Source organism: Antrostomus carolinensis, unplaced genomic scaffold, assembly GCF_000700745.2.
Source record: "Antrostomus carolinensis isolate BGI_N321 unplaced genomic scaffold, ASM70074v2 scaffold38803, whole genome shotgun sequence".
Classification (NCBI taxonomy): Eukaryota; Metazoa; Chordata; class Aves; order Caprimulgiformes; family Caprimulgidae; genus Antrostomus; species Antrostomus carolinensis.
This window is the reverse complement of record NW_010305232.1, coordinates 28795-40936: the sequence shown is the minus strand read 5'-3', so window position 1 is coordinate 40936 and position 12142 is coordinate 28795. Positions and strand designations below refer to the sequence as shown.

The window sequence follows — 12142 nt, the reverse complement described above, 5'->3', positions numbered from 1 at the left end:
CAGCAGAAAGCTGGATGCTCACCAGAATGCATTCAGCACTAGGAAAAGCCCCCCCGAAAGTTTCTTCATTTTACAAATAGCTAAATATTCTGCATTCTGAGTATCCTCATGACCAGGCTTCTCTCTATACAATTTCCCTTCTACAGCAGGTCAGATTATATAATTTGTTTTAACGTATACTTATCGATTTGCATTTTATTTTGTAAACTGTTAACATTAAAAATATTTGCTCATATTATGTAACAGGATATTACTTTTAAATTGTTGAAAAAAATTCCTACCTTCAGTTCAAAATTTCCTTTCTAGAATTACCATCTTTCATGTATACTGAATAACAGGTGATTTTATCTGTACTTTTTACTTCAAAGGTTGTCATGCTTGCAACATGTAGCTTCAACTAAAAAAAAAAGGCAAAAATATAACCGTAAAAATAATTAGGAAAAAACCCAAAAATAAACTAGTGATTTATTAAACTGCAGCTTGCTTGAACTCCCACACTTTTTTAATGCCAAAAAACAAATATCTGGTTCAGCGTACAGACCAACCAAGTGCAAATGACTCAGATGGCTGGGTAAGATATACAGAACTATTTTGAATAAAATTTCAAAAATAGGTATGTCTCACATATGCAAGGTTCAGGAGAGATACAAATCCTTTAAGAAAGGGAATGTGCCTACTCGTACACGCATTTTGTATGAATGGAGTGAATTTTTAAAGACTGGTGTGTCTTCTTACTACAATAAAGATGATCAATGAGAAGCAAGTCTCTTCCTCTCCAACATTTCACACAAATACTGGAAAATATGCAGAAAAGAACACTAAGAACTACTTCAAACATAAAACTCAAGTGCAGTTCATTTTTATCGCTCTGTAGAGATTTCTTCTCTGTTGTAGAGGCAAGGCTAAACTTCCCATTGTACTTGTTTTAAAGAAAAAGCTAGCAGTAAATAGAAAAATTAGTTACAGTTATGTAAGATAAAAGCTGTTTCCACAATGGTCACGTTCCTGTTGATCTGCATGTTTCAGCTATATAGGTAACTTTTTGTATTTTTGGACAATACATGACATTTTACTTCAGCTGAACAAAAATCTCTCTTCTTTTTCTCAGTGACAAGAGAGTTACTGGCACAAGCAGTCACATAATAGCATCACCTCACTTGGTTAAAGAAACAAGACTTATATATGGAACTACCATCCAGGCATTAATATCATCGAGTTAAAGTAACAATACAGAAAACTGTTTATATTAGAAAATAAGAAAATTCAACAGAGACGCAACTGTGATTGCCTAGCATAATTTCAATTAATTCTACACCTTTACGTACTAATGGCCTGACACTTCATGACAGAAGTAATATGCATTTAAAAAAAATCATAATACTATCAAATAATGCCAATTCCATGCTAAATAGTAAAGTTTTCCTCACCTCTTTTTCACCAAACTTAGATGAAACATTGAAGAGAAACTGATTTTCTCCCCATTTTGTCGATCTATGCAATCTAAAATCTACTGCCTTTTGCAGCTTTTCTATTTTTTTTCTGCTGCTGAGCCATAATTACAATTGGATATCAGCTCAAATTAATGGGTCCCTTTACAAGTGGGTCAAAACCCACCAGAAATGCTTTTGAACTGCAACCTTCTCTACTAATTCACACAAATGGTCTCATTGCTTTTGCAGGATTTGTGATGAAATTATATGCCTGAATTACAAGGGCAAGCTAATGCCCTTTGGCTTTGTACCACATCTTTCACAGGCTCTTGTAAGTACTTTTCAGTTACCCACAATGCTCAAAATATCAGCATAAAGTTTCCAGCAGAGGTTTAAAAACTCAATGTTCTGATTTCCCCCACCCCTGAATTTAACTTGCAGTCTCTCATCTGAGACAATATAGCTTCTCTATTAATCTTGAAGCTGTGTAAACTTTTTGGTTCTACCAGCTAACACTGATATCCCAAAGCAAGGTATTCTAAACTGTCAGGAAGAAAATATTTAAACATTTAAAATATTAGCTAGATATACATGATTAGCAAGCACAATCCAGATGGCTTTAGAATGACATGCATTGTATTGTTACACTATTCAATTACGTTTTTGCACACCTTTGCAAATACCCAAGTGTGACATTTATCTATACAAACAGTCTTAAGTTCAATTTCAAATTGCGTTTCTGCTGGTGGTGATGAGGGCAGTGATGAGAACACATCCCTGTACGCTGAAACTGCTTCACATCCATGTTCAGCATATGGATCTGTCCATTAAATGAAGTTTTCAACTCATTTCATTTTGAAGAAACAAAGGCAGAGGGGTAAAAACCAAAAACCAAATGCCACAGTCTGTAAGGGAACCCATTTTATTGTTTGTGATACAATTGACTTGAAAGACAGTTCATATTTCCTTTCTCTGAACAAAGTTTTGGCATGAGGCCCCAGAATATTCAGGCCTAAGTGATGTGAAGTTCCCTGCTAATTGTTATAATTAAAACTGACATGAAGCACAGAATTTACTGTGTGATACAACATGAAGACTAGTATAAGAATACTAATCTTCAATAAATCACTAAACTGATTTTACAGAAAACAAATACTCAATAAAGCATTTTATACTAAGCTATTTTTAATATTATGAAATGGAGACAAGGAAAAGTAACACAATATATTAATAGAAGAGATGTTAACGGATCTCAGTCAGACAAATTACACCAGCACTTCAGTGTATTCTAAAATCTACTATTATTTTCAGTGTCTGAATTCAGTTTTGTGCTGTGAATTTAATAACACAAAAGGTGACATTTCCTCCCTCCTCTGCACTTTTCTTGGCAAACAGTATACATACATAATCTATGCATACTAGGTTCTGTTACACACAGACTAACGTTTTAGGAATAATAGCTACCTAAAGCCTGACTGAGGTATATTAAATATTGAGCTGTGTCAGTCATTGTAGACCATGAGCCACGCAACTATCACAACAGCAACTCCAAACACTGGCAGCATAATGAGGTTCTTGTATTTTTGCCATGATGATTGTTCAACTTCTACTTCATCCTTTCTTCTCTTATTCTTTCTTCGCCCTTTTAATCTGTTTTCAAAAGCTTCCAGTTCAGCCTAGACAAAGAAAACCAGAAGTAGTTGACATTTGTGTCAGAATTAAAAACAAGGAAATGTGCATGTTTTAAGTAACATTCCCAAAAAAACATTTTACAAAAATAACTGGTAGCCAATGAGCTGGTAGCACCATATCCCATAGTAACAAAGCACTTTGCTTCCAAGTATTAAGCTATTGCTTAGTTTCCTATAAAAAACATCGCCAAAAATGCAACCAACTGAAATTTTGTACTAGATTTTTAACTCAGGCTGAATATGTTAAGTCAAAATGAGATTATTTCCATTAAATATGTTAAAAATGTATATTTTTTCCTAATTGAGAAAAGCACTCGTAAGTATTTAGGCTATTACAATAATGTATATATGTGCATCAGCTGAAATCTTCAAAGACCTCCCCCCTGCAACAAGGATGCACTCTCTGTTAAAAATAAATGAATAAGAATATAAATAAATAAAAATCTATAATCTTCCCCCCAATTCTTTATATTTTGCATGCTCAGCTGAATTTTGGGTTAATAATCTTAGAGATGCACAAAAAGATTCAATCTGTTAAATGTTACAACTTTCCATTTAGTCACTCATATGTGACTGTAGCAGGTACATAGCATCGTTCAAAAGAAAGTACGTGCCCTTAGGCCCAAAAATGAAGCAAAGCAACTGGAAAAATAAGAATGCCAAGCTTCCACCCAGAACAGCAGTATCAGGGTGATGCTTGGAACAAACAGTAGGATTCTCTGATCCCTGTTCCTCATTCCGCTCCAGATCCTTTTAAAAGGGTATCAAGAGAATACAGGCAAAACTCATTTTAGGGTATAAAGCTGAAATAAAACTGGAATTAGGCAGCCCGGAACAAAGAGTGTAGGAGTGGGATGAAACTCCCAGAAGCAGCCATCTAATTGCTAGGAAAATCAGAAAAGCTGCTCTGAAGGAGAGCTGAGACAGACTAAAAACAGAAAAGGTGCAAGGATTATCTGGACTTTTGGGCAGAGTTATCTGCTACTCGAGAAAGCACGGGACAAGGAGCTAGGGAGCAGAGAGACAGATGAACTGCAAGAGAGAAGAGAGACGGGAGCAGCGAAGTGCAGCAAGCCGGCACTGGCTGGGCAAAAGGCGCAAGGCTGAACTGAAGTAGAGGAAACGTGGACAGTGAACAGAGACAAAGCCTGGCCATGAGAGGAAATAAATCTACATGACTACTGCAGCAGTGCTGCCAGGAAGGGAGGGACTAAGCCAATAAGGTAGGTGCATTAAAGGAACGAGAATAAAACCGTTTTGGGAAATGGGCAGAGTAGTAGTCCAGTAAGTATAATTTTCCTTCGTAACTCAAGACTGTCTGATGTCTGGTATTCCTTGACTGACAGCAAATATTTGTCAGAGTTTCACAAAGTGCACTGTACTTCCCTTCTTGTGCCAGATACCACTGATAGCAGGAGAAAGGGACCCATTTTGATGTCTATTCCTTTGTACCTAATAAAGGCAGAAATTGTTGGCGCTTCTCTGGCTATGCAGGAGAAAAGTTCAAAGTTCAACAGCCTGCTATTTGAAATAAGATTACTTTCAATAGCTAATCTTCCTTTAGAAAAGCAAAGTATTTCAATGAAACAGTTTTTCAAAATCCAGAGTCTGGAGGCAAGCTCAGAGTTCTGAAGTTTTTATACATAATATAGCAGTATTTCATTTTACACAGATGCTAAATAAAATTTGAGGCTTCTATGGTTATTATACACATGTGATCTGTAAGTTTTAAAAGCAGAGTGCTCCATGAATTGCAGTAATCTGAATTAAAATATAGGGCTTGAACAATTATATAACAGATACTGAATTGCCTTCCCAGTGATCTTTATAAAAAACCCAGCTAAAAATAAATACATCATAAAAAACAAAACACAATGAAAAAAGGTTCGTGAGCACAAAGTACAAGAAAGAAGCCATCAGTATCCTTGAAAAGCTACCTACGGATTTTATGTAACTGTTACCGTTTCCAAAGTATCACTTCAATGATCTCTGAAGAATAAAGTAACAGTTGTGCCCAGTCTTCAACCTATCTTAATTTTTCAAGCTAAACAAGCTCAAGCTTATTATTTAGAGTAAGAATCTAACTTCTTTCTGTATAGCCATATTAAAACTAAAGTGAAATGCATTTATTTAAACTGTATACTCCAAACAATTTGAAGCCAGATAATGTCTAGTTTAGTGTTGCTCAGGTACTGGATTTTGCTCCTTCATGTCCTACTCTCTATATTCTTCCTGCACTGGAAAGAGTAGCAGCCCCCTGGGAAAATGTAGCTAAATGGATGCGAATAACAGTGATTACACAGACACAAAGTGTGTATCCTGAAATTGCAGCTCGTGTACTTTACACGGGTAGGGTAGAGCTCGCTTGCCTTTTGCAACTTTTAAGGAGCTGTTAAAAAGTTTTTCTTTCTTAGAAAAAAGGGAAATAAAATCTTTCATACAACTCATTAAATTAGAATTCAGGTCTGAGACCTCAACTTTCAGTATTGAAACTCTTGACTATAACCAGTTAGCTTGAAAAATGAATCAAATCTTTTACACTAGAGTGGGACAGAAAGAGAGCTTGGTCTGAAATAAATTAAATAATCAAAAGCACTGATCTTTTTTCCACCTCTAGCAATTGTGAAAACCCTGGCCTCACACGATGCTGCTAAATTAGAAGCAGAGGGGAAGTTTGGCTGCTAGGGCCATGATAGGAAGCCTAACCAAGCCGTCTCCCTTACACTAAGAAACAAGTGATTCCATCTGTAAATTATATTAGCAGAAGCTGCTACTAAATATAGCAAGTACCAAAATATAAATGTGCAGACTTACTAGAGCACTAACTAGTTTGTATATAAAGGATCTGATGAAGTATTAATCAAAAGAGGTCTCAAGAAGCTGTGATTAACAGATGAACTGTCTATATAAAAATGTGCTAATGAGATCAGGAAGGTGGCACGACATGCACACTTTTGTCAGAAGGGTGTATACTCAATACACATACACTCTTAATTTGACCCAATGCTCTATAGTAGTGATGTCATCCAGTTTGCATCACCAGATGGCAGATTACGACATCAAATTGGAAGAAAATAAATTTTAGATAAAAGGCTGCAGTAGCTGAGGTTAGTACTAACTCTAGTTAGTACTAGAGACTATTTATTAGTTACTGTTGTCCTTTTTTTAATTGGTTTTGTCCCTTTTCTTTTATAACTGTTGTTGTCCTACTGTCTGCTACTGTGCTATATAACTGTCTACTCTTAATTAACCTTTTAATAGGTGTTATTTTATATAGGTGAATTCTTCTATCCCTGAAGTTGCATCCATCACAAAACACGTACACAGAAGAATTTGCCTCATATTGCTGAGGGTATTACTGGACTGTAACTGTGAGCCTTCCGTGAATGTACAACTAGAAAGCGATGGAGGTGTGACTGCAGACAGAAACAATCACTGCTGAAGAATCAAGACAAATATAATGTTGCACACTATGCTGGTGGAGTGAATCTACCACAGTTTCAGAGGAGCCTCATTACTGACTTACTAGAGGGACTATAAGTTAAGTGATTTTGAGGCAGAAATCATGAGTAACTGGAATGCCTTCTGGAATGCATGAAAACACAATTGGTACAATACAAACACCATCAATTTTAATTTCCAGCTCTAGAATTGTAAGCATGTTTGTCACATGTGTAAAAGTCCAGTAGTATACTTCAGTACTTAGCTTGCAGAACCATCAGTTATATATTACCTCTGTCTAACAAAATGTTTCAGACATCTGTATGCAAGCTACACTTCCTGACTTATGTCCCAGAACTAACATTTCCAAGGTTGACGTAGAGAACAAGAGAACTAGATTAACTGTCTATGAGTTATATGAGGGAATATGTGATCAATATTGTAGACAACTGAGCCATGAATATAACAATAAATATTACAAGATGATCACAAAACAGTGCCTGGTCCCCTGGACAACAGATACGTAACTGCATGCTTTTCCTGCACAATGAGTAGACACACTCCCCTTTGAAAAACAAAAGCAGGGCTCGCTAGAGCATTGGTTGGTAGACATAACACTTTATTAAAGTCTCTAGGCAATTAATCAACATATGCATAACAGAAGTTGCAACCCATATATAAACTGTCTATCTGAATGAAATGGGGAGAGCAGTACATGAGGATTGGGTCTGAGTAAGCTTCAGGCACAGCCCTTTCAAGCAGGGAGTGAGACAGTGCTCTACGATCAGAACGAAGTGTGACACACAGGTGAAATCACAAGTATAACCCAATACACAACTGTTGTGATAATTGAGTAAAAGGAGAGTCAGAAAGCACATGCTGGACTTCGAATATGATTTGGTGTCATGCCTGCATGAACTGGCTGGGAAGAGTGCATTAAGCTGAAGTCTCCAGCTGGCAAACCTAACCTAGCCATCACCACCACCCAAGCTTACGGTTATTACCTGAAATACGATTAGTATTAGTGTCTCCAGGCAGCTGGCACAGAAGCTTCTTGGATTACAATGCCAACATACGCTCACCAACAGCAGCAATTCCGTAAATACACACTTTTCCTCCCCCTCAGAGATCTTGAGGGACCAAAGACTCATTTATCCTTCCTCATTCTTTCATGACGGGAGGGAGGAGAGAAGCTTCACCCAATATTTAAATAGCTATGAAGCTTCACCCCATTTAAATTGCTATTCATCAATTCTGTGGGGTTTATGCATTATAAAGTGTTGGACTAAAATCAAGAGTACTTAGTATTTTTAAAATAAACTATATCATACAGAGTTATAGTAATGCAAGATTAAACTGATTAATTATAATTTTGCATAAAATTATGAAAATTGTCTGGGAAAACATGTGGGCTCTTAACCATTGTAAATCATTCACAGCACACATCTTAGAGTAAGGTAACAGCTGTAGGAATGACTGTGCATAGCACATTACAAACTATGCATCTTTAGTTGCATGTAAATTAATCTACCAACAAGAACAGGGGAGGAACTGAGTGAAGAAGAAGAAGAAAGGCTGATACCTGTTGTCTTCGTTTCTCTTCTTCAATAGCAGCTTTGTCTTCTGCCTCTTTTATCTGTACAGACATACAAAGTGATACACAACTTGTTAACAGCAGCTAAACCTGTTTTCTTATAGAGTCATAATTACTTCTATAGAAAGGTTCTCTGCAAACGTGGCAAAATCTCCATCCGCTGAGCTCTTAACTTATTCAGATTACATAATATTCTCAGAGGAAGCTGCATCATCTCACATTTGGAAAATATGGGACATGTAATGAATACTACAAGGTCATAAATTGAACTTCTGACTTCAACTTGACAAGATCAACCAGCAAATATAAAACCTAAAAAGAATAGTTTGTTCACTAGCAATCAGAACAATTCCTAAAGACAGTTATTCCAAGTTTTCAGCAACTTTCTCCTCAATTCAGTACACTTTACACACACACACACACACACGCACACATATAGGAATTATCTGTATAATTTACACACACATACTTAATTCCAAGTACTTTAAATATTCCCGGACTACTAGAGCAAAAGGAAACTTCTATATTTTTACTGAATATGGCACATATTGGATAATGCACAACCAAATTGCTTTAAAGCTCTTGGTACAATGCAAACCAAATATAAATAAAAATGCTCCACCATCAGGCAGTCATATGAAAAGTCATGGGAGTTACAATTGATAATTGCATCAAAGTGTTTTGTAGTGTTCAAGAAAGCAAATTAAATGCTAGAAATTATTAAGAAAAGAATGATACACAAAAAAGGTCAATATCTAAACACATGATGCACTTGAATCTTAACTCCTGCATTCAGTTTTGGTTCTGCAATAACAGAATGTAAAGCCTGAACATATTCAAAAGCCAGCAATGGAGTGGCTTCCATCTAAAGGCTTCCATGCATAACTAGGATTCATCAGGTGACTCACAGGGCACAAAATCCTGGAGAGTGTGAAGATGCCAAATATTTTTCATAATACAAAAGCAATAACGTAAAATGAAATTACCAGAAGGCTGGTTCACAGCAGAGGGAAACACTCTACTCACATATAGTATTTGGCTAAATCTAGAAATTCAGTACTACAGGATGTTTATAGATGCCAAAAGTTTATGTCAATTGAAAAAAAAAAACAAACAAACCACAAACTAATAGGCATGCTAACAGGAGATAAATCCAACAGAGACCATTAAACAGAAAGACACTAGTTCAATATCTAAAATTCTCATACAGTAGTAGTAGTAACAGGAAAAGCATACTGGGGAAGTATGTGTGTCTGCCTTGCATTTCTTGGACCTTTAGCATTGCAGCCACCAAATCACTACCTTAAAACAGTTAGATGTCAAAATCTGATTAAATGAAAAAGCCTTGATCCTAATAACTGGATAATTTGCATAATAACAGTGATAATAATTTACTAAATATTGTTTGCACAGGTGGAATTTGTTCCAAACAATTTGCAATTCAAGAGCTCTTGACAACTAAGGAGAAGCACACCAGCCCATGCTTTAGCACACTGTAGCTCAAACAGGAAGCTAGTCTCCAATCCTAAGAACAATAATCCTTAAATGTATTGGGTCTGGCTGAGGTGGAGTTAATTTTCCCCATAGCAGCCCTCATAGCGAAGATCAATGGAACAGTCCTATTTGCAGGTTTTCAGACATTTTTTTAAACTGCTAAACTGTATCAAATAGAGTTTCATTAATTTAGACACAACGGCAAAACCTCTCTTTAGAATAAAGCATCTAAAAGACCTTTTCAGCCACACACATCTGAAATAGCAGTCTGGTGTGGAAAAAACTGCACAACTGGCCTCCTGGTATTTCACTGCCATCTAACGGCAGAACTTCACCTCCAAAAGAAAAAGCAACCCACAAACGTAGAAAAAAGCAACAGAAGAGCTTCTTTTTACATTGGTGTGGTCATATTTGTATAAGACACATAGGTATAACATACATAGGTAGAGGGAAGTTTAACCATTATAATCACAGTACAGAAAAACATTTCTAACCTATTTCTTTAATAAAATGTACAGTAGAAGACACATTCAGTTCCTCAGAAATGCATACTCACTAGCTGCTAGAAATGCATACTCACTAGCTGCTATACATATAGAGTTTCACTAAAAGAGTTAACATAGTGTGATTTTGGTAATTGATGGTTGTTTTTCATCTGTGCAAACTAAATCATCTTTGTAAATGTCTGCAGTTTTTAACAGACTTTTTCCAGTCTTGATATGTTAAACAGTAATTGACAAACTACTTCTGTCCAGTGCATATAATAGCAGATCATTCTATTATGTCATTTACAAGTAAACATAGGTTACAAAAGGGTGCCTAGTAAGAATTTAAATTTATAACCTCCTCTAAAAAGCCCAAAAGAAATAAATCCATTTTCTTCTGTGAGGGAGGTATACATAGCTAGGTTATGCCACACAGTATGTCTGTGGCATTCCTTATAGTAGCAACTTGTAGTCATTTGCTTGTTGCATTAGACCATTCACCCCCACAGATTACAATGGCAGAGGTGAGAACTAGAAACTAGTATCTGCTGAAGTAAAACGGCAGCTGACACTGCACTGCAGTACAGTGAGACATGCTCCTGTGTCCCAGCTCATGCAGTCCCTTGCTTTAGTGCACTGCACGTCCTAGGAACTTACCTTCATGCTTTTACTGGAACCGTTTGTTATGGTTGGGACTTTCTAAAGGCATATCCCAAGAGTCTTCCCATTTGATCTGCTTGTGAAGTTGCAGGGTTTGGTCTATGTGGTACTTTTTAGAACTTGCCAATCAATCAATCCTGAAAATCGGAGCAGCAGCTGACAAAAGTCAGTTTTACCCACTGAGTTTTTGGATTGTACATTTATCACATCTAACACTTACCTGATAAAAACCAAGCAAGTCAGGCACCAATTCTTTTTGTTTATGTTTTTATAAAAGGCCGGTAAAAGCCAGATTGATATTCTGTTTGTCTGGGTGACATCATGCAGCAACTTCTCCATAAAACAGCAGAACTAGGGAGAAGTCATATTTACAGCAGGCTAAAAAGTATACTGCAATTGCTGAAAACTCTCCATTCTTCTGCTACAGGGTAACTCACACCGTGTGTTGGGCTTATACTCTTCATGATGGACAAGTTGAGCACTCAATGGCTACCAAACTTTCACAGGAAAGAGCAAATCTAACAATGCCCTGTGAAGTGGTCTGGCCCTAATCCTACAGCACTAATCATCAGCAATGATGATTTTATCATCACTGATCATCACTTGTTCCCAGCGGAAGAGGAAAGAACCAGTTCTAACAAATAATAAAAAAACACAAAAAAACCCCAAACAAAATGTTGTTTTGACATAGTATTTCACTGAGTTAATTAATACCGTGTACAAACACTGTAATTCTCCCCACTAAGCCAAATATAAGTCTGAAAAAGCAGCTGCTATTAAACAGCACATCTACTTACACTGTATTCTTTGCTGGTATTGCCTTGAAGAGATTATAGCTACAACAGATACATTACCTCAGATGCTTTCCGTTTCATCTCCTTGCATAATGCATCACATTCCAGTGAAACTTGGCCTTCTTGTATCTTGCTGCACTGTATTTCCTGTTAAGTATAATTTGAGTCTTTTATAATAATTTCCCTATATAAAATTTTAGTTATAATGTTAATTTCTTTATGAAAATAATTCTTATTTAGTACAACATTGATTACACAGAAAATAAAGCTAATGATTAAATGTTATTTGAACCTGTAATTCTGTATTAAATTGTACTTTTCTCATTTCCTTCTTTCCTATGATTCTGTGATAAGCTAACCTGAAAGTAAGAATAAATCAAATGGTTCAGTTTAATTTCTCCTCTCTTTTCTCACTTGTTTGCCCAAGACAAAGTAAGATAACCTTCTGAACTCTAGCAGAAAAAGTTAGCATTCAGAGTCTCAATAATTTCATATACATTCCCTTAACTGTCTCAGATTACAGGGCAAGGTCTGGTCAAGGGGAAAAAAAAAA

The 12142-nt window shown here is 36.3% G+C and overlaps 1 protein-coding gene across 1 annotated transcript in view; it reads right to left on the bottom strand.

Annotated features, from left to right (window-relative positions):
* Nucleotides 1-2632: 2632 nt before the first annotated feature.
* NFXL1 (nuclear transcription factor, X-box binding like 1) overlaps nt 2633-12142 on the bottom strand; it is a gene marked incomplete at its 5' end in the record, with an annotated part of 37333 nt that continues 27823 nt past the window's right edge. Inside the window, 3 exons of the mRNA XM_029084208.1 lie at nt 2633-3106; nt 8145-8198; nt 11650-11736. Of these exons, the coding sequence (XP_028940041.1) occupies nt 2933-3106; nt 8145-8198; nt 11650-11736 (315 nt within the window). The remainder of the gene's footprint in view (nt 3107-8144; nt 8199-11649; nt 11737-12142) is intronic.